The sequence below is a fragment of the Gobius niger genome, assembly GCF_951799975.1.
Source record: "Gobius niger genome assembly, chromosome: 8".
In the NCBI taxonomy this organism is placed as follows: Eukaryota; Metazoa; Chordata; class Actinopteri; order Gobiiformes; family Gobiidae; genus Gobius; species Gobius niger.
This window is the reverse complement of record NC_136859.1, coordinates 10,419,318-10,442,158: the sequence shown is the minus strand read 5'-3', so window position 1 is coordinate 10,442,158 and position 22,841 is coordinate 10,419,318. Positions and strand designations below refer to the sequence as shown.

General features: G+C 40.6%; 3 protein-coding genes across 4 annotated transcripts in view; 2 read left to right on the top strand and 1 right to left on the bottom strand.

Moving 5' to 3' along the window:
• The window catches only part of ddr1 (discoidin domain receptor tyrosine kinase 1), a 95,667-nt gene extending 90,811 nt beyond the window's left edge, over nucleotides 1-4,856 (top strand). For both annotated transcript variants that reach the window (XM_079561309.1, XM_079561310.1), the window contains 4 exons: nucleotides 906-1,103; nucleotides 1,239-1,506; nucleotides 1,575-1,724; nucleotides 4,419-4,856. In XM_079561309.1, the coding sequence (XP_079417435.1) occupies nucleotides 906-1,103; nucleotides 1,239-1,506; nucleotides 1,575-1,724; nucleotides 4,419-4,559 (757 nt within the window). In that variant the 3' untranslated portion in view covers nucleotides 4,560-4,856. The remainder of the gene's footprint in view (nucleotides 1-905; nucleotides 1,104-1,238; nucleotides 1,507-1,574; nucleotides 1,725-4,418) is intronic.
• A 5,024-nt stretch (nucleotides 4,857-9,880) lies between these two features.
• flot1b (flotillin 1b) lies at nucleotides 9,881-15,843 on the bottom strand. The gene is made up of 12 exons (XM_079562027.1): nucleotides 15,731-15,843; nucleotides 15,366-15,441; nucleotides 15,193-15,283; nucleotides 14,195-14,338; nucleotides 13,861-13,980; nucleotides 13,117-13,212; nucleotides 12,818-12,970; nucleotides 12,379-12,560; nucleotides 12,017-12,062; nucleotides 11,748-11,885; nucleotides 11,414-11,578; nucleotides 9,881-11,022 (listed from the first exon to the last, which is right to left on the bottom strand). The coding sequence occupies exons 1-12, from the start codon at nucleotides 15,771-15,773 to the stop codon at nucleotides 11,002-11,004; spliced, it is 1,275 nt and encodes a 424-aa protein (XP_079418153.1). The 5' UTR covers nucleotides 15,774-15,843; the 3' UTR covers nucleotides 9,881-11,001.
• A 1,264-nt stretch (nucleotides 15,844-17,107) lies between these two features.
• Nucleotides 17,108-22,338, top strand: tubb5 (tubulin, beta 5). The gene is made up of 5 exons (XM_079560743.1): nucleotides 17,108-17,270; nucleotides 19,195-19,303; nucleotides 19,625-19,735; nucleotides 20,586-20,830; nucleotides 21,385-22,338. Exons 1-5 carry the CDS (start codon nucleotides 17,214-17,216, stop codon nucleotides 22,195-22,197), a joined length of 1,335 nt encoding a protein of 444 aa, XP_079416869.1. The 5' UTR covers nucleotides 17,108-17,213; the 3' UTR covers nucleotides 22,198-22,338.
• Nucleotides 22,339-22,841: the final 503 nt, after the last annotated feature.

The window sequence follows — 22,841 nt, the reverse complement described above, 5'->3', positions numbered from 1 at the left end:
TGTCCAAACATATTGAAGCGTATACGGGGTGAATGGCCACGAAACCTTCGACTAGCAGAGGTTTAAATGTTGCCCCATACCTTTATTTATGCTTCAAACCTTCATGCCAGCTCTGTCTCACAATAAAATGTTTGTTGTTAGGTTAGAATTGTAGTAGTAGAAATGTATTGTCCCTGTAAAAATGCACAAGGACAGCAACGACCACAGCAGACAGATCCAAACACTGACAAACACAAAGAACAAACCACAGCCCATCAACCTCAAATCATTACCTACATTCTTTAAAACCTTCTCTGACAGACCAGCTGTACAGAATAGAAAAGAAAAATCACAGTTGGTTCATTCATATTCTTAAATCATCTTTGTTTAATTGTAAAATGGCTCGTGGCACAAATGACTGCCTGGTCCTGGTTTTAGACAGGGCGGGGCACCTGAACCTTCAGCCTGAGGGAAGCAACTCAAACTCAGAGGATGTTTTGAGTCTGATAATATTTTGTCTGCTTTATCTAGAGCTCGAGCAAAATAAATGTCCTACAGACCCTTCATATGAACACTTAGGATTTTGCTTGCGTCTGTACCTATTTTCCTAAGGGAGTTCTTTTGCCCCTTGTGAATTGTGTAGAATTATTGCATTTCAAATAAAAAGGACCATCTCTGGTGATGTGTACCGATTCAGTAAGGAGGCTGAGAGCCACCAAAAACTGGTCTGAGGGCCGCATTTGGCCCCCAGGCTGCACTGGACACCCTACTCTAAAGTATAGAAAGTATAGAACTTTTTTTCCTTTTTTCTGGTAAAAAACATTTTAACTTTGATTCCACCCACGTTCATAGAGTCTCAGATTTACAAAGACTAAACATTGATTTACATTTTGAATTCATCGTTTTTTATTTATTATCTATCTTAGAAATGACTTCCTGAAGGAGGTGAAGATCCTGTCCCGTTTGAAGGACTCGAACATTATTCGACTGCTGGGCGTGTGCGTGAGCAGTGACCCTCTGTGCATGGTGACCGAGTACATGGAGAGCGGGGACCTCAACCAGTACCTGTCCCAGCGGGTGCTTCTGGACAAGTCCGGTCCGTCACACAGCTCTCCTACCATCAGGTACTTTATTCATGCTACACTGCCAAAAACATCATTCAGGATATGTTTGTTTTAAATCAGAATGCAGTAACAGTCCAGTGTGAAATGTATTGATCCAAGACTTACTGCACTAATGCTTGTCTACTTTCTCTGTAGTTACCCAGCTCTCATCTCCATGGCCAGCCAGATCGCTTCCGGGATGAAGTTTCTCGCTTCACTGAACTTTGTGCACCGGGACCTGGCCACGCGGAACTGCCTGGTGGGCGGCGACCGGGAGGAGGACGGCGCGGACAGCAGCGGCGAGAGGCAGATCAAGATCGCGGACTTCGGGATGAGCAGGAACCTATACGCCGGAGACTACTACAGGATCCAGGGCCGGGCCGTGCTGCCGATCCGCTGGATGGCCTGGGAGTGTATACTCATGGTACGTGGGCAAGAGAGGGAACATGGTGAGGAGGACAAAGGAAATCTTCAATGTTCGGTGTTTTTCAGGGTAAATTCACGACAGCCAGTGACGTGTGGGCGTTTGGAGTCACTCTGTGGGAGATGCTGAGTGTCTGTCAGGAGCAGCCGTACTCGAACCTGACCGACGAGCAGGTCATAGACAACGCTGGGGAGTTCTTCAGAGACCAGGGCAGACAGGTACATTCAATTACACAATGTAATAATCCTATTCATGACATTACAGTAACACTGTATGTGCGCAATCATACTTATTGTGTTCTCTGCTCATGAAATACAATAGATTATAATGTCTCTCTCAGAGACCTAACTATACTGCCTCTATAGGGTCTTACAGTATAAAATATCTATAAATAAATATAATTATTATGTTCAACAATGGTTTTCAAATGGTGGGTCGAGATATAACAGCGGGTCGTGGCTCGGGCTGGGTACCGTTAAACAATACCAGTATGGCATTAAAAAAAAGTATTGAAAGCAGGTACCGGAAAATATGTACAGTGCCTCTCGAAAGTATTCATACACCTTGAACTTTTGCACATTTTGTCATGTTTACAACCCTAAACATAAAGATTTTATTTTGATTTTGTTACTGAACGTAACAAGTAACAGACAACTGTGAAGTGAAAGCAAAATGATACATGATTCTGTTATTTTTCAAAAAATAGAAAAGTGAAAAGTGGGGCTTGCATAAGTATTCATACAGCATGAATGAATACTTTGTGGAACCCCCTTTTGCTGCACTAACAGCACAAGTCTTTGGGGGTTTGACTCTACAAGATTTGCACATGTAGAGACTGACATTTTAGCCCATTCATCTTTACAAAACAACTCAAGCTCTGTCAGATTTGAAGGAGAGCGTTTGTGAACAGCAGTTTTCAGATTATTCCACAGATTTTCAATAGGATTTAGGTCAGGACTTTGACTGGGCCATTCTAACACATTAATATGTTTATTTTTAAACCATTCCATTGTAGATGTATCTTTGTGTTTAGGGTCATTGTCCTGCTGGAAGGTGAATCTCCGCCCCAGCCTCAGTTCTCTTGTGACTCCAGCAGGTTTTCCTCCAAAATGTCTCTGTATTTGGCTCCATCCATCTTCCCAACTATTCTTACAATCTCCCCTATCCCCGCTGAGGAAAAGCAGCCCCACAGCATGATGCACCCCCCCGTATATTTGACACTGGGGATGGAGCACTCAGGACGATGAGCAGTGTTAGGTTTGCTCCATACATAACGTTTTGCATTTGGGCCAAAAAGTTCAATTTTTGTCTCATCTGACCAAAGCTCCTTCTTCCACATGGAGCTGTGTCCTCCATATGACTTCTAGCAAACTTCAAACGGGATTTCTTATGGCCTCCTTTCAATAATGGCTTTCCTCTTCCACTCGTCCATGAAGGCCAGATTTGTGTAGATACGACTTATAGTTGTCCCATGTACAGATTCCCCCAGCTCAGCGGCAGGACTTCACAGCTGCTCCAGAGTTTTCTTGGGGCACTTGGTTGTTTTTCTTACCAGTGTCCTCCTTGTTCAGTTTGTTAGTTTACGTGAACAGCCGTGTCTTGGTAAGTTGGCAGTGGTGCTATACTCTTTCCATTTCCGAATGATGGATTGAACAGTTGCTCCGGGAGATGTTTAAATCTTGGGAAATCCTTGTATAACTTAATGCTGCTTTACACTTCTACAGAACTTTATCCCTGACCTCTCTGGTGAGCTCCTTGACCTTCATGCTGCTGTTCAGTGACCAATACACTCCGACCACAGCTCTGAGGGCCTAAAAGAACAGCTGAAATTATACTGAGAGTAGATTACACACAGGTGGCCTCTATTTAACCGTTAGGCCAAGGTGTGCACATTCTGCAGTCATTAGGAATGTTTTAAAGGCAATATAATGCACTCAGAAAATGCTGTATGAATACTTATGCACGCCCCACTTTTCACTTTTCTATTTTTTGAAAAATAACAGAATCATGGATCAATTTGCTTTCACTTCACAGTTGTCGGTTACTTGTGTGTGAACGTTAAAAAAAAATCAAAATAAAATCTTTATGTTTAGGGTTGTAAACATGACAAAATGTGCAAAAGTCCAAGGTGTATGAATACTTACGAGAGGCACTGTATATCTGTAGAGAACAAGTTTTTATGCCTGATGGTTCCATGTGAATATATACAGTGCAAATTAACATACAGTACGAATTATCATCCAGTCATCACCATCACATCACATCCATAACACAGGCTATGACACATCATTCCTTTTCATAAATTATCAACAATTATCACATGCGGTCATCACAAACAGTCACACAGCAAGACAGTGCTCTCAAACCTTACCATACCAAAATCTAAAACATCCTGTCCTGGTAAAAGAACTTATGAGCAGTAATTGGTCTTTACATTACATTTTAAGCTATACAGTGAATCTAATCAAATTAATGCTCACATCTCAGGTTACTCATGAACCATGCTTCTTTAGTGAAAGCTCTGAGATCATCTAAGCTCAATATTTCAGCAGGGAGCTTGTTCCACGTCTTTATGGCTATGCTCCTTTGAGCAAAATGTATGCTCAAATAAAAAAATTAAAAAAGAGAAAGCGGATTGCGCAAATGCGGATTTGCATCTGGGAATATTTGTGGCTTTTTTGGTTTCATTTTCATCACGTTTTTGTCACTTTTATGTATCACTTTTTAGCCATGTCTTTTTGTCACTATTTTGTTGCGTTATTGTTGCTTTGCCGGCACGTTTTTGCTTTTAGATTTGGATAAAACACAACTGTAGAAAATGTGCTGTTTCATGTGGGGGTTATGTGGTTAAAAGAAGAAGAAGTGACAGTCTTACTTGTTTGACGATTGTCCCTGTCTCCCCCGTGTCCCAGGTGTATCTGAACCGGCCGGCCGTGTGTCCTCAGGGCCTTTACGAACTCATGCTCAGCTGCTGGAACAGAGACTGCAAACTGCGCCCCTCCTTCGCCGACATCCACTCCTTTCTCACCGAAGACGCAATGAACATGGTGTAGAGGGAAACGGAGATGGAGAGAAATCAAATTCAGTCTTCAGATGTCCTGGGATGTTTCAAGTGTTTGATGGCGGTGGTGGTGGTTGAGTTGCTGCGCATTGGAGGAGAGGGGGTTGTTGATGTTTGCAAAGCTGAGTGGTTGTTCTTACTGGGTGTGCGGAGCCGTGCGACAGACCGCTGGTTCGGTTTCATCCCACGTTTAGTCTCCGAAACCCATTTATAGTTTGACAGATTCTGTTGGTGGTGGGTGCCCTCTGCTTAGTAACGTTATTCTTGTTTTCAGGGTAAAAGGGTAAAGGTAATTGCAACAATATGCTACAATAGTTGCTACTTTTTGAATCATCATTTTGACAATAACAATCATGAAAATGTATTTTATAGCTCTTTTTGGATATAAGCTTAACTTTGCATTAGTGATCAGTGTTGCCATTCTGAATTTAGATAATAAAAGGCAAAATGTTGTACCCAAGTTCAATAGATGATAACTCTATAGATACAGACGGCATCTCTGGAATCGCCCATATATGGTCATGTTTGAAAACAGTTAAAGGGGAAAACAATTTTGAAAAAATGTAAACTTTCTCTAATTATTCAAAAACTACTTTAACAAATGCTGAATTATGAATACCTATAGTTTTCTACTAAAGATACAAAGACATGGAGAGGAGCAAAGTTTTTCAACAGCCCATAAATACATGATAGAGAATAGAGAATGCTAACATGATGCTACATGTTAGCAGCGTGCTAATGCTAACGGTCAGCTAGCGCTTGCTATGACTGCCGTTTTTTCACTTCTACTGAACAATCTGCTTTGAGAAAATATCCATATGGGCCTGATTTAGATTTGACTTTATTTTTATGTTATAAATAAGTTTATAATCCACCAGAAAATGGCTAAAAAGAGTGAAAAACTGTGTTTCCCAAAAGATTGTTTTCCCCTCGGCAAGGCCACACACCCTTCTATGACGAGATGCCATCTGGATCTATACTCTATACTATGGTGAATTCAAAAGAGACTGCAGGCCTCAACTTTCAAGCCCAACCAGCCTCATTTAGTGGCTGATTAGCATCGATCTACGCCAGACTAATGCTGCCCTTTAACGTTCCCTCCCGTCTTCTGGGAAACACCGGGTTTCCGAATGATGTTTGGAAATACTGCCACCTTTGACTCAAACTCAGAGAAAACTGCTCCTCACGCCAAGTGGATTCCTCCCGAGACGTCGACCTCCGAAACTGAAAAGACTTGCGAAAGCAAAGAGAGCGGACAGGACGTGCTCGAACCCTGCCTCTACGTATTGGCAGTTTTCTATCTGGCTGCAAACCAGAATAAAATGATAATTCCTTGACCAGCTGCACTTTAAACTCTGAAAAAAAACAGGTGCCCCTTGTCTACAGTGGACAAATATTTACAGCGGGCTCATATGATTCCTGTCAGAGTGGATTTTGATGAAAGAAATGGGGGAGATTAAAGCATCTTCGAGACCTTGCCAAACCTTTAGGTGTAAAATGTTAAAACAACGGGATGGCTATGTCATTTCAACTTGTTGTAAAACTAATGGGTAAAGGAAAAATGTCTTCACAGCCAAATGGATTACTGTACACAAGCAGTTTATGGTGTGTCTGAACTGTGAATGCTGAATCTGACTATGGCGTCTGTGAGGAAGTACTCGCTTTTTAAAGGGATATTTCAGGATTTTTGACATAGGGCCTCATTTCCTAGTTATCCAGAGTGTTGCTGATTTTTGGAGACATTTTTTTTGTAATTCATGCAGCTCTGATATTTGAAGAGTTTTGTGGCGCTAGGCTAGTGCAAGGCTAGCGCATTTCTATGGTATCCGCTAGCCTGCATTAAAAACAGTCTGACCCGCTCCACAGAGCACCTGAGGCAAATCACTTATAACGCCAGACTAACCATATAAATGTCTGTGTCGATAGAGTAATTTTTGACCATTTTGCATTTAAAAGAACTTATATTTGAGCAGCATCAGCTTCGTTGTTGTAAGCTACGGAGCGGCGGAGTGATCTGCAAGAAAATGCGATCTTTCATGTGATGCAAGGTCAGTTATATTCCAAAAAATATTCTATCGACACAGACATTTATATCATTAGTCTGATTTTATAAGTGATTTGCCTCAGGTGCACTGTGGAGCGGGTCAGACTGTTTTTAATGCAGGCTGGCTGATACCATAGAAATGCGCTAGCCTTGCATTAGCCTAGCACCACGAAACTCTTCAAATATAAGAACTGCATGAATTACAAAAAGAAATATCTCCAGAAATCAACAACACTCTGGATAATAAGAAATGAGGCCCTATGTCAAAAATCCTGAAATATCCCTTTAACTCTGGGATCTCCAACCAAGAAACTCTCTTAAAGGCAATGTCTGAAGGATCCTGTCTAGCAAACACATGTTGATGGGTTAAGAGGCATTGGGGTTATAATTATCAGATGGGTCAGGAACTCCCCCTGGTGCACAGTAGATTTTAACCTCATAGAAATAAGCCATCAGATGAACAGTGAACATAGATACTGTATCTGTTAAAGTCGTCCTCGTGAGAGAAAAGGTTGGAGATCGCTGGCATCGTACTTCAATGATTGGAGAGACATGTTTACTTACGAGAGCGGATGTGACGTCTATTTCGATACACTGTAGTGCAACTGAACCCATGTTTTTATATACTGTATGTACTTAGACACTCCTCGTTGTCCTTTGTTTTTCGAAGCTGATCGTTTGTACATATTTTAAGGACAACTGTAATTTCTTTTACTAATATATGGAAAATGTCTGTTTCATGTGGGGTCTTTCTATGTAGAATGCTTGCTACCTTGACGCTTATGGGACAAACCTTGTGCAGTTTATTTTTTTTGTAGATGTTTAATAAAGTTAACCTTTTCAAACATGTACTGACCACAGTGTGTGTGTCATAACGTAATTAATGTTAATGTTAAATGATTATATGTCTTGTAAAGGTCCTCCCTTGCCTGATCAGGATCCCCGACCAGTTCACAGGAAAGCTCGTCTCATTGGTCAAAGTTATGGCAATAACTTTCACCAATGAGACGAGCTTTCCAATAAAAGCTCGTCCAATCAGGAGGGAAGCTAAATTATTACTTTTTTTTTCTGTTTTTCTCCTAATTTTGCAGACTGTCACTTTAATTCATAATTTCATATTTGCAATAGCCTTGTCCCACAGGAGTTCCCATCATCTCTACTCTGCAGTTGAAGTGTGGGACATTTCGTCTCTCACCCAAGAAGCTTCGTCAGCAGAACTATGATCCCTGGCAGCAGACCGCATTTAAAGACCTGTGGGAGGAGTTTAACTTGTAGTTCCATCCATCTTTGTCCTAAAAAACCTACTCAACCTTTATTGTTCATTGAGTTTCAGTATCACCGATCCTGTTTGCCCTACACTGATCACAGTCAGTCACAGTGACACACATCAAAATAAAACAAAGATAGATTTTTTTTTTTTTATTTACTTAATTTTGAGATCGCTTCATCATGTTGTATTATGGACAGTGTTGGGCAAGTTACTTTAAAATTGTAATATATTCTATATTAGAAGTTACAACTTTAAAAATGTAATATGTTTGTTTTACTTGGTACTGTTTCAAAACTGTAGCTGAGTTACACTACTTTGAGTTACTTTTAATAATGCATCAGTTTTATATAGCGCTTTTCTGGACACTCAAAGACGCTTTACATTGCATTATTCATTCATTCCATGCTCGGTGGTGGTAAGCTACTATTGTAGCCACAGCTGCCCTAGGGTAGACTGACAGAAGCGAGGCAAACAGTCTGCGCCATCGGCCCTTCCGACCACCACCAACCACTCACTCACTCCATTCTCTAGGCTTCCTGGTGTTACCAAACGGTCTCCAATCCAAGTACCGACCAGGCCCTTCCCTGCTTAGCTTCCAAGGTCTGACGGGATTGGGCAGAGCAAAGGCGGTATGATCTCCGACTTTTGGCAAAATATAAACTGAAAACAGTAATGATACCACAAGTGCAGTAAAATATTTCCTTTTCTTTCATGATCCCCCACATTAACTACGCGTAACTGCAGATCTTTTAGTTTTAGTTTTTTATTGACCTTTGTTTAACCAGGATAGTCCCACTGAGATTAAGAATCTCTTTTTCAGGGGGGGTCCTGGCCCCAGAGGGGAATCTATTGTACATGTTTTTAGTGGTAAGGGAAACCGGAGTACCCGGAGGAAACCTACGCAGACACTGGGAGAACATGCAAACTCCACACAGAAAGGCCTCATCCAGGTGGGAATCGAACCTAGGACCTTCTAGCTGTGAAGCATGAGCGCTAACCGCTGCGCCACTGTGCCGCCTTAACACACAAGTGTCCAACTTGATTTGGTGCTGCTTTTTATGTGGGGCATTTTTTGGTTCATACATTTAAATGCACTTGTTGCTCGAGTTACTGTGTAAGTGTAATGACTAATATATTCCCACATTTTGTTTCAGTAATATGTTATATTCTTTAGTTACTGAAAAAAAAGTATTGTCTTTTTGTAACTTTTGTAACTTGTTACTTTTGTAATACCAACACTGGTTATGGAGGCTCTTGTCTCATTCAATTTGATCTATTCTCACAACAGTGCAGCTACTCTCACTCAATCATCACTTTATTTTAGCTGCTTAAAAAGCTCATTCATGGCAATTTGGTTCATATTTCTTAACAAAAACAAATGAGCCCAGTCTAGTGCTCATGTTTTTTTTAGGCGAGTTGCTGTAATGTATTATTCAAACCACCATATGTCACTGTTTAGCATCAGCTGCACAAATGCAATCAGGGAAAAGTAAGAGGTACATTAACATCTGCCCATCAATAGTTCCCCAGATCAACACAACAGTCGCCCAAATCCCCAAATACATTTCTCAGCTCCAGTGGTTGGAGGATGGGTCAAATGTTGAGTAAACCTTCCCTAAAAAGGAAACAAGTACAAAAAAAGTCAGCTAATTATTAGTGAGTAGTTAAATTTATTGTCTACAGTATCTTGAATCAATTCATCTTTACTGACTGGTACACAACACAGAAGCTTTAACTACATACAATAGTTTTATATAACATGCAACAGCTTTGCTATGTGAAGATAACTCGTAAAACGGTCAAATGTATTGAGTTCAGAATATCAATCCAAATTTGAGTAGGTTTTCTGATTTTCTCTGTCGATATATATATATTTCAACAAACTGCCAGTAGTATATAAAAATTATTTTGCATATAATTGTTTTGAGGTCGAAGACATATGAAACAAGTCTGAAAAGTATCAAGAAAAAGTAGTTTAAAACAGAAAACTACTCAAATCTACATCAATATTTTAACTGTAGTGTCTGTCAGTCAGTCTCGCAGTGGTCCATGGCTTATAGAGCGATTTGGATGAGAGGAGATTTAGTTGCCCATCAGAGAACTGTAAAAAGGTTCAAAGATAAATCAGACAGGCATTTTTTAACCAGGCACTTGGCGGATAATGAGAAATGCATAAGGCTTGGCAGCAGGAAAACGCTTTGGATTGAAGGTGCGATCACTGCGAGAAATGAACATCTACACAGAAGTTTTAAGTGACTTGGCATTAATCTTTTGAGTAATATTGACAAGAGCAGATTTAATGAGTGGATACATCTAGATGAAAGACTTATTTTAAAGTATTTCTTAACCTTTTAATATAGTTGAAGCGAATGTATCCAACAGGAAGACGACGTGCGACATTTCTATCTTAAAGTTTTTTTTAATTTGCTTTTCTTATTTCTACCAAACTGCTCATTTCGAACACAAGTCATTTGAGCTCACGTAGATGTAAATTTCTGCAGTGACCTGTAACAGACGAGTTTACACAGGTACAAGTTCACAAACGGGTAATAAAAATACTCAATATAGCAGTATCTCTCTACAATTATGCGACTTCATTTCCACGGTTAGTCATTTTGCAAAAGGACAATCTCAGCATGTTTAAGCAGCAGTCGGTTAGTAAGCCCGGTCTTTAACATACAATAAAAAACAGAAATCTCCCATCTCTCCCACAATATACTTTCGTTGATTCAAACAGGAAATCCTCAGCTTATGCCATCAACCACTTCCTGCAGACTCGTTCTGAATAGCAATCACATCAACCATCATGCCGCGTCCTTGTAGTGCACTGACTAATGAAGAACACAAAGGCCTTTTACACCAGGAAGAAAAGTGATACCAGCTGAAAAAAGCAACACATTTTGATTGTGACAAATGTGGTAAAAAAAAAAAAGGCATTAAAACAGATTTTCCTAAAAAATATAAAATGTCAATTTGAACAATTAAAATATTTCTCTAACAACACAAAGACATGCAAACACACATGAATAACAAATGATGATCCAACAGAGTTAATACAGGAGATTAGGCACGAGGAGGAAATGCACAGCTCTTGGATGGCAAATCTTCAAATCCTTCTTCTTAGTGCATCTTTCCAGTAACCTGTATTACAAAAACAATGTTATAGCTTTGAGAGAAAGAACCTTTTGTTTGCCTTCTTTTGACAGAGGACTAATAATGTGATGATGAGGTGACGTTTTTATTTGACTTCTTTATTGGCAATGGGCTCAGAAAGTAAAGAGAACACTGCACTGTCATAATACTGTACATAAGGGCAATGATGAGCAAGTTCTACCTAGTCCTATCCCATAAAAATGGAGTACTCCCTCTTCCTTTTTCATGTCTCATCAATTTCAACTTTTTTTCCAACTTGTGTTCATAAAATTGCCACTTCACTCTTGTAAAACTATGATTGCTACAGGTCTTATCCCATTAAACTAAAAACTTTACTTTTTAAGGACCACATCTTAGTTACAATAAACACAGCACCCACCTGGGAGATGTCCACACCGGTGAGCTTCTCCACGGCGCTGGGCAGCCTGGTCATGATCTCCAGCACTTCTCCAGCCAGTTTAGCGGCTCCCACCTCTGAGCCGCCGCTGGAGATCATGGTGACCTTCTGAGCAGAACACAGGGGTTTGCTGATCTCCTCTGCCATCTACGGAAAAGAATCAGCAGTGTTAGATCAGTTGAGAGCTGGGAAAGTTCACATTTAATTGTTTACATTGTTTTCAGTTACATAACATTGCATTGTTTTTCTTTATTTGTGTAGTAGAATTCAGGTGTTGTCTTTGTGAATATATACGTCATATGGAAATGACACTGACCAGTGGCAGTTTCTCCAGCAGCAGGTCCACCATGGCTCCCTCCTTGTACTGGTTGAAGGCCTCGGCTTTCTTCGCCATCTGCTCGGCCTCAGCGCGGCCCTTAGCCTCCAGCGCAAAAGCCTCAGCCTCTCCCTTCATCTACATTCACAGTACACAAACACACAATGCTTATTTGAAACAAAAGAATGAACAGAGGAGAAATTCATTCATAGTAATGGAATACATTTGGGAAAGTTATTCAAGAGGAAATAAGCAGAAGCGGAACTCACTCTGATGGACTCGGCTTCGGCCTCAGCCTCCATGATGAGCTGCAGACTGTAGGAAGAGAGGCAGAATACAGGTTATGCTTTAAAAATGTCGCTTCATTTTATAGATCACCCACAGGATCACCCATCAAATTTAAAAGGCTACACAGGGACCACAAAAATATGAAATGCATTTAATGAATAATTTAATTCAAGTTAGATGTGACCTGACTCTGCTAAAGCAAATATAGAAAAATGAATTAATGTTAGACATCAGCAATTTCATGGACACATAATGTGACATGAAAAGGAAGCATCCAAAGCATTGACAAACTAGCTAAACAACATTGTGAAAAGGGTCAATGAAATTTTGAATCATCTCTCACCGCATAGCCTCAGCCAGTTTCTCCAGTTTGTATTTCTCAGCGTCAGCAGGCTTCTTGATTCTCGCTTCCAGCTCCTTCTCCTTACGGGTGATCTCCTGCTCCTGGAGCATGATCTGCTGCGTGCGCTCCACCACCTGCACCTGCATCTTCTCCTCCTCGATGCGCTGCTTGGTCTTTGCCACCTGTTCACGCACATTACAGCAAAAATTACTCTAAAACCCATTTGATATTGGAGCTTTGAAAACAGTCTCAGTTTAAGCAATTAGAATCAAAGTCATTCTTGAGTTGTGCATACTAAGCTTGTAAAGGGTGATATAACGAGATTCATATCATTTCAACTTGTTTGGAATTACGCTTTAACCGTTTTTGAAACAACAAAGCAACAAAGTAAATATTTAATTAGTGAGTAAAATTGCCTTTAACTGGCTTTACATTGTACCTGGAGCTGATATGCCATCTCTGACTCCGCCTTCTTGGTGTTGACCTCTACATCATAGACTGCCTTCTTCAGCTCGTAGTCTCTCTGGGCTTTAGCCATCTCAATCTCATTCTTGTACTGAGCGGACACCTTCTCCTGCATGGCATGGGCTTCCTGTACACAAAAGAATTGTAATAAGAAGTTTGACTGGATATTGGTGTCACGGTAGGTTTTACTCCTTGGAAACATGGTTGAAAGCCTTTTAGATAAAGCAATGAACAAAATGGCCTCGAAAACAGGACAGTAAAGGCAAACTTTACCCTCATGACAGCATCTCTTTTGTACTGGGCCTCTCCGATCCTGGCATCCTTCTGGACCTGGGCAGTTCTGGCTTTACCAAGAGAGTGGAGGTAGTCCTAGCCAAACACAGTAAAAACTGTTATAGCAATGTTGACTAGTTTTAAAGAACACTATGCTGCATTTTCACCACCATAGCCCCAGACCAAGCTGCAAAATAAAAAGGTACAAACACATCAAAAGATCGACAGTCTACTGTGCTTATTGTGTTTGAATAATTAAACAAGATGCAACAAACAACATTTACACGTTGAAAATGCATATAATTAAAGGTTTAGATATGGGATCAGCAAAGCTAGTCTCATCTGTAGTGAATACTGGACTCTTCGTCATAACAGGAAAGCCAGACCACTTATGGTTCAGAAAGAGTCATGGGACTAAATCAATAACAATCAACTGAGTGCATTTCCATTTCTCAATAAAATGCCTCACTGAGCTGACAGCTTTCTGCTTAATTTACAACATTTTCATCTATGTATAATTGTAATATGTTATTCATTATTATTCATGTGTGCATAATTATTTAACTGGGGGGGACAGACACAAGATCTTGTTCTCAACGTATTCCTTGTTAGTATCACTTTCTTTAAACTCACAGAAATCAAAACCCTTCTTGCTGTGAGGCGCTGTTACCAACTGCAACACCACTGTGCCACACAAGTTTATAGAAAGGCTTTTATTACGAAGACCAGGGCATATTTTTGTACCTGGTCATCGTGGACATCCTTCAGAGTGTAGCTGACGACTCCGATTCCCATGTTCACCAGGTCGGACGAGGCCACCTTAAACACCTGCTCAGAGAACTTCTTACGGTCCTGGTAAATTTCCTGCACAAACGGGCTTTGATTAGAGACGGGAGCAGTGACATTAAAAAGAAAGACAAAGCGCAACAGTGACAATATGTTGAGGTGAACTATTTGAGAGAAATCATTTTTTTATGGACTGGGTACCACCTGCTTCGGCTTTTGGACAGAGAAAAGGAGTGGCTGGCCAGGCTGCATTTCCCCGTGTAATGAGATAGAGCTGTATGACATCACCCACCTCCACGGTCAGATGAGCGATGATGGCTCTCTGATGACCCTCCAGCGTTTCCAGGGCGATCTGCGCAACCTCCCCTTCAGACTTGCCCATGAACATCTGACATGCTGTGGCCAACATCTCCTTGTTCTGTCCCTGGATTTTAACCTGAAAAACCACAGCGACCACATTTTAAGCGAAGCTAAACTAATTATAATAGTGCTGTTTGTGATTTTGTAATTGCCTCATGTTAAGGCCTGCAATGTGTGTTGTGAGAAAAACACTCTACAATAGTTACAATAATTAGTAAACCCTTTTTTATTTAACATATCTCTCTTATGTCATCTCTTGTTTTATTGAATCAAAAATATCAAACTTAATATTGTTTCTTTTGCTGCATGTCATGTCATAAACACTTGAGAATTCATAGTATTTTTTGACAGCAGGATAGAATTAAACAACATATTTTTGCCATCACAACACCAAAGGTTAAAATGTATCAGCCTGATATTGTGACATCTATAGTTTATTTTATTTTATTTATTTGACAGGGACATGTACAGGAGCATTAATCAGCAGATGAAAAGATGCTTTGTACCAGACTTTAGCTCTTGGAGCTAATTTCCATCTGCAGTCCCCGAGACAGACAATTACAAAACACTACAAAAAGCATAAAAAATACAGTTCATAATATTTACAGACAGTATTTACATTTATATGCAATTTTAAAAAAAGTACATTTTATTAAAAGGAAAACTTGTTCCTCTATAGTCTATACCCACCCCTACCATTCTCAGATGTCAAATTTAGTTGTTGCTGTTGTTGTTTTCTTTAATGCTGACATGTTTGATTTCCCAGAAAATGTTGTTTCACACCCAGGCAAAATCGTTGTAAGTCTTTGCATAATTTTAGTGCAGTTGGAAGTTTGTTCCATTCAGAGATAGTTTTAAAAGAAAATGCCGATTGTCCTAAAGCTGTTTTTAATACTATGATATCTCCGCTTTGACAATAAGAGTAATCACCTGAGCAATACCAGTGACAGATATGGGGACGCCGTGACGGGTGTAGACTTTGTCACTTTTCACATTCAGAGTCAGGGTGTTTAAAGTTATTCTGGGGGGGGAAAAAACACAAGAAAGTGTAAAACAATAGCTCAGCCATTATTTACTGAGAAGGCTACTGGTATTTAGGTCACCTCTGAATCTGTTGAATGCATGGCAAGACAAACACTCTTCCTCCAGCTATCATTAATGGAGGAGACCGGCCAAAGCCTGATAATTAAAAACAGGGGACGATTAGGAATATCAAGACCAAACACAGCTGCAAAACAGTTTACAGTGAATGGGAGTACAACGTTATTCATTAATCGGACTTAAGTAAACTGACACATCCTGCCGATGGAAATTTCCCAGGATGATGTTGCAACAAACAATCTGTAGTTGCTCATTTAAACAAAAAAATGACATGATGCTTGAACTGTACACTATAATTATACAAGATTTAACAATGACAAACAAACTAAATCTTCATTGGATAGAAACTGTACAGGTTTTAACTTACCAGACACAACCATAGCTTCATTTGGTCCACAAGTGTAAAACATTTTGCTTCCTTAGCAGAGGCTGAAAAGTAGTAGAGTAGCTAGGTAAACAAAGGGGTTTTAGTGAGCAGGCTGGCACATGACTGTGTCAATCACAAAACAGGATTATTTAAAGATCTCGTAGTATTGTGGGTGGGGGGGGGCACCTCCCTCCTCCTACTACTAGTATGTGGGACACACTTTGACATACTGGACACGGATTGTGCTGCAAACAACACGGCGACTGACAAGCCCACACTGACCATTGGTTTTATCTCAGCCTTTCTCACGCAACACATACGGGACACATAACCGAAATAATCACTAAGACACCTGCATTGTGCCAGCTAAAAAATAAAAACACTGCAGCTAACTAGCACGATTAAGGTTAGCTAAAGAGTAACGTTAGAGCGCCGCCGTTATGGAAGAAGTCTCTGTTTTCGCCACATTTACCAACTTCAAACAGCTCGCGGAGGAACGATTACATTTAGTTTTGATGTAACTTACCGATATGTGTGGGAAAAAGCAGGGGAATATGGTCGTTATCGAAAGGATTTCTGTTGCTACGTGCGGGGTCGTTTCCCGTCAGAAGAATGATAAAAATGTCTGTTTAGGGAAGCGCTGTTTGACCACGCCCATCCACCTCAACGTATGCGGGTGGACGGCGACACCTAGCGGCATCTGAGGGCATTAAAAGCAAAAAGTTACTATAGATTGGACCGAGTTTAAAAATGTTAAAATATATATATATATATATATATATATATATATATATATATATATATATATATATATATATATATATATATATATATATATATATATATATATATTTTTTTTTTTTATATATATATATATATATATATTGTGTTTATTCTGACATGCTAATTGTGTAGCTGTAATATGAAATGTATGGCACAATAAAGTAACAAAACAAAAACAAAAATTGAATTAGAATTAAAAAAAAAAAAGTAGTAATAATAATACAACATTTTCTTTCAAAAACATAGAGCCAGAGACACCAAATGGATCAATTCATTCACTAATAATTTATTACTTACTCTACTTACTCTGATTTGGGAGAGGAAACACAGCAACAACATAGAATGGCTCACAAGATTCTAACAACGATACAATACAAGATTCCTCCAACAATTTAAACAAATCGTATTTTTTATTGGTATTGATTGACTTATATCTCCACCACTAAAGCCTCTCTTGAGAGCACGTCCCTCCTCCGGGCTCTGGGCAGCAAAAGCAGCCAGCACAACCGCCTGAGCCAATCCCAGAAGGAGGCAGCTGGGTTGGGGTCTGTCCACGCCCCCTCGCCGGGTCCTGGATCCGCTCCAGCAATATAAAGCTATTGTCCAACACTCACACACAGACAGCTCTGCCTCCGTGGTCTGCTCCTCGCGTCGGAGACGGTTTTATTCATACACTCCTGTTAAACTTTCGTTTTGAACCATGAGGGAAATTGTGCATATCCAGGCCGGTCAGTGCGGTAACCAGATTGGTGCCAAGGTAAGATAAAGAAATTGGCAAGAATGTGCGTAAATATAGCCTAATTTTCATTTAAAAGTCGCATGATTTATTATTCGGGGCCTAAAAGTTGATTAAAACTCAATTTTCTGTACTTTAAAAAGCTCTTTCTTTTGTGGGTATAACAAAATGTTGCAGATTTTACTTGTGTAGTACTGCAGTAGTAGTGGGTGGGAGTCGAAAGGTCTTGGCTTTTTTCACCAAAACGTTATTATAATGGGCCTTTGCAGTTTCATTTGTGCATTACTTGGGTGTGTCTGTGTCTGCTATGGTACTGAAAACCCTAAAACAGAGGCAACATCATCATGATCCCATTCTCCACTTGTTACAGCTCTCACTGCACTTCTGTTCTTTGTCTACCCTACCAGCCAAATTCAACAGTTTTTTTTCCAGACAATGGAAAGAAGCTGCTTGCGTGGAAGCCTCAGTTATTCCCCCCAAATGGCTGATTGATCAATATATCGATTTTATTTTTTTTCTAAGTTATGCGGCTGTTGTTACTGCATGCTGTGTTTAATACATCTGGAGGCAGAAACAGCACTGGCAGAGGAGGAGAGCAGGGTGTGGCAGGGATGGGATAATTGGCCAAGCAAGGTGCTTCAGAATTCACCTTATATTCTTGTGTTTCCTCAGTATATTTTTGACAATTTGACCCACTGAACTCGACCAAAAACCCAACCCCAAAAACGTGTTTGCTTGCACATGAGTAATTCTCATTTCTTGGTTTTTAGAGCAGATCATTTTCTAAACATGGTGTAGCACCCACAGCCCTACTGGGTGGTTATTGTTCTTGGAAAACGACTTGGAACAACAGCCCATGCATTCAGTTACAGGATTTATCATTAGGTCTGTGCTCTACTGCCTTTGTAATCACTGGCTTTCCTCCCCCTAACCAAATTAGGGCTTGGGTGTGGAAGAAGGGGAGGACACAGCTGATGCTCGGTGGATGAAGTCACTGCTATCGACTTGATTGAATATGCAATTACTTCAGGCAAAAAGGGCCACTTGTGTTCAGTGACACTTTTTCACCAAGGGTTGCCATAGTCAACCACTCTTATGGTAATTTATGCAGATTTTTATATCAGACCTTTTGTGGCTCACTCTAACACTGCTTCACTCTTTCGGGCAGCCTGGTGTTGATGCAGTTGTAGTTTGAATATCCAATACTCGTGGCCCAGATGTGGCGCATTGGGTTTCATTGCCCTTAGGACTCATCATTGACTGGACTGTGGATATGATCGACACAATTGGGGAGGGCCGGTCCAGCATGGTCATGAAATGGGTCAGGGTGTGGCCTTTGCCTGACCAGTCTTTTCACAACTAATATCATTCATATTGTCTTTAAAATTGTAGTAAAATGTTATATCTTATGTGCTTATTCCCAGTGTCTACAATACTGAGTTTTCCAGGTCACTTGTTTCATATTGGTGGTTCAATTTGATGCCATGATTCCACTCCACTGTGCTGTACTGCTCTTTTAATGCAGCTGGCTTATCCAGATTACTCCAAATCCGACGTTTGCTGGAGTTGGCAGAATGTCTGAGGTGCTGAGACAAAACTGTGTCGAGTTCAGAGTCATTGAAGTGCTGCCTCAATGTGCATTCTCTGAGACAGACAGACAGATATGCTTACACTCATAATATACAGCTGCATGGCTATGTGGAAAACACAAGGATTGAACCAGAATGTACACACATGCACAACTAGGAAAGTCTTAAAACTGAACTGTATTATACAATTGAAAGTAAGATGATATACTGAAATGGTGGAAAGCCCCAGTTCTCTGTCTAGATTCCAGAGAATGCAAGCACACTGCTGTTTTTGTCATATTGAGGTCGTCACTATACCGCGTCTAATGGATGCATGTTTATGGAGTGTCATGTGAAATTTTCCCCTCTGTCTGCAGTTCTGGGAAGTGATCAGCGATGAGCACGGCATTGATCCCACAGGAACATACCACGGAGATTGCGATTTGCAGCTGGACCGGATCAGTGTCTACTACAATGAGGCCTCAGGTTTGCTTCTTAATACAATAAAAGCAAACCAATTAATGATGTGTTTTTTTGTTGTTGTTTTTTTTACAGTGCACTGATAAACAAAGCTAATCAATTGAGATGAGGGCATAGATTTGCTGCCTCTTTTTTTATTTTCATTTTTTTATGTCCCTTTAAACTTCTTGTATTGTATCCTCTCATGACTGATTGCTTCCATGTGATCCAGTCCATACGTTACATTCCTACGCTCCCAAATGCATTACTTTTATGAGTTGTGGGTCATTACTAAGTTGGTCTGCTTTCTCTCCTCTTTCTCTCACTTTGGTTCTATTTATGGTGAAGGAGGCAAATATGTGCCCCGTGCCATTCTGGTCGACCTGGAGCCTGGCACTATGGACTCCGTGAGGTCCGGACCATTCGGGCAGATCTTCCGACCCGACAACTTTGTGTTTGGTAAGACACTTTAAGATAAGATAAGATGGTACTTTATTGATCTCACAGATGGAGAAATTGCATACTGTTCTAAATCTCAGAGTAGTAATCTGCTATGTTATGCTTTTTGAAGAAGTTTTACTTGTAGTTTTATCTTTTTTTAATTAGTAATTAGATAATATATGGTCAGCGAGAGATCATAACATAATATGGAAGTTACTGTCCACCAAATTGCAGCACTTATGACACAGTGTTAAATTCACCCCCATTTAATTACTCCCTCACTCCGTTTCAAGCCAACTATCATCCTGTCTAATAGGGCCTAAGGGTTAAAAAAGTAATTAAAAGTCTTCCCATTATGAAAATTAAAAATTTGTGCTGACAAAAGGCAACATGAGAGAAGATAAAGTTTATTTCTTGTACCATATTTGTTTAACCTCTTATTTATCCAGCAAAGTCCCTCTGAGATTACGAATCTCTTTTTCAGGGGAGTCTTGGCCCCAGAGGGGAACCTATTGCACATGTTTTAGTGGTAGGGGAAACCGTAGTACCCGGAGGAAACCTACATAGACACGAGGAGAACATGCAAACTCCACACAGAAAGGCCCCGTCCAGGTGGGAATCGAACGTGGGACTTTCTAGCTGTGAAGCTACCGTGCCGTCTGATCAAGACTTGTACATAAATTAGATGCTAGTATAGCCTAAAAGTTAGTTCGTACTTGAGTTTTATTACTTAATCACTTCCTTTTCCTTCTATTCTCAAATGATTCTAAGTAACTTTTACTTGACTGTTATATTCTCTCCACCTCTGCTTGAAATTAATGCTTTTTCGTTGTTGTACTGTAGATCTCTTATGCCACTCTTCCCACAGGCCAGAGTGGTGCTGGTAACAACTGGGCCAAGGGTCACTACACGGAAGGGGCCGAGTTGGTGGATTCGGTTTTAGACGTTGTTCGTAAAGAGTCAGAAAGCTGCGATTGCCTGCAGGGTTTCCAGCTGACCCATTCGCTCGGTGGTGGGACCGGGTCAGGAATGGGGACCCTGCTCATCAGTAAAATCCGTGAAGAGTATCCGGACCGTATCATGAACACATTCAGCGTGGTGCCTTCCCCCAAGGTAACAAGCAGCATGACTCCGTGCTTGTTATTGTTATTCTTATAGTTGGCTTGAAGGAGATCGTAAAAGTACAGTAAGACCCTTGTGAGCTTGGACTAGATCTCAATGTAAGTTAAATGCGTGTAAATTTCAATGTTTGGTGATGATTCAGTCAATTCTTGATGTCACTTGGGTTGATTTGTAATGCCCACTTTTTAACTACTTGTTGTTTCACATGTAAATATCTGGAATTGTCAGCAGAATAATATAAAACACTAGATGGAGTCTTGTTGAAAAAGATGGAAAAGGTTCATCATGAGGTGAAAAGTTCAAATTTTTTATCTACTTTTTTTCCGTCTTGCCAATATGTGGCAGATAGAGAGAAGACTCAAGTGACTATATATATTTTTTTTAAAGGACACTATCCACAGAATCATTGATCAAAATACTATTCTTCAAGCCTTGCAAATACATGATGCAGCATGATATTTTTTTCATTGTAATTTTAGTTCTTTTTGCCTGAAGTCCGATCATGAGACTGATCAGATCTCTTCTGTCTTGTGGTTATTCCGCAGGTATCGGACACAGTGGTGGAGCCGTACAATGCCACTCTGTCCGTCCACCAGCTCGTCGAAAACACAGACGAAACCTACTGCATCGATAATGAAGCTTTGTATGACATCTGCTTCCGCACACTCAAACTCACCACCCCCACATACGGAGACCTGAACCACCTCGTCTCTGCAACAATGAGCGGGGTCACCACATGCCTGCGTTTCCCCGGGCAACTGAACGCCGACCTCCGCAAACTGGCCGTCAACATGGTGCCTTTCCCTCGCCTGCACTTTTTTATGCCCGGTTTCGCCCCCTTGACAAGCAGGGGAAGCCAGCAGTACCGTGCGCTCACCGTGCCTGAACTCACCCAGCAAGTTTTCGATGCCAAAAACATGATGGCGGCCTGCGATCCGCGCCACGGACGGTACCTGACCGTGGCCGCAGTCTTCCGCGGGCGCATGTCCATGAAGGAGGTCGACGAGCAGATGCTCAACGTGCAAAACAAAAACAGCAGCTACTTTGTTGAATGGATCCCCAATAATGTGAAGACCGCCGTGTGCGACATCCCCCCGCGAGGTCTCAAAATGGCGGTCACCTTCATCGGCAACAGCACAGCCATCCAGGAGCTCTTCAAGCGCATCTCTGAGCAGTTTACCGCTATGTTCAGGCGCAAGGCTTTCCTCCACTGGTACACAGGAGAAGGCATGGATGAGATGGAGTTCACTGAGGCAGAGAGCAACATGAACGACCTGGTGTCTGAGTATCAGCAGTACCAGGAAGCCACAGCGGAGGAAGAGGGCGAATTTGATGAAGAAGCTGAAGACGATGCCTAAAAGAATGTGAAGTTAATGTTATGTCCTAGTGAACATCGAGATATTAGTAACCGTAACCAATCAACAAGCCTAATGCAGTCCTGAGGTTCTACACAGTTCATTACAAAATCTGTACCTGTCTTAATTGCCAAATAAAATCCAAACTAAAACTAATGCTGTTGCTTTTGTCTTCACTGCTTTTATTCTTCATTTCTTAAATACCCAGTTCATGAAAAGCTATTGAGTGAGGTTGCATCAGTTTCAAAAGGGTGCCAATAAGAAAAAGGTTAACTGTGCAACTGAAACTGCACTATTGGACAAGAGTCATGCATACTAGTATAGAACTGAATATAGACCATATTCATGTCCTTTAGTCTTGGCCTCTTTCCCTAAAAAACACACGATTTGTTCTGAGAGGCCAAAATGTAAAATTTGAAAGCCAACATAGACCTGTGCTTCAAGGAATTTATTTTAACATCTTTATCAGGAAACATTGAATTTATTTATTGCCCCACAGTTTGTTATTACTAAAACTAGTCCTATTTTGACACAAAGTGGTCAACTCTGCCTTTGAAAATACAAGTAAATAAAGTTATAAAATGTTAACACTGCACACTGTTGTTGTGTCCTTGGGCAAGACACGTCACCCTACTTGCCTCCAGTGT

Coding starts and splice junctions, on each gene's coding strand:
- flot1b (XM_079562027.1), bottom strand. CDS start 15,773: ATGTTTTACACTTGTGGACCAAATGAAGCTATGGTTGTGTCTG. Junction 13,981..14,194: donor TCGCTCATCTGACCGTGGAG/GTGGGTGATGTC, acceptor CCGTTTGTGCAG/GAAATTTACCAGGACCGTAA. Junction 11,023..11,413: donor CCGGTGTGGACATCTCCCAG/GTGGGTGCTGTG, acceptor TTTGTAATACAG/GTTACTGGAAAGATGCACTA.
- tubb5 (XM_079560743.1), top strand. CDS start 17,214: ATGAGGGAAATTGTGCATATCCAGGCCGGTCAGTGCGGTAACCAGATT. Junction 19,304..19,624: donor CTACTACAATGAGGCCTCAG/GTTTGCTTCTTA, acceptor TTTATGGTGAAG/GAGGCAAATATGTGCCCCGT. Junction 20,831..21,384: donor GCGTGGTGCCTTCCCCCAAG/GTAACAAGCAGC, acceptor GTTATTCCGCAG/GTATCGGACACAGTGGTGGA.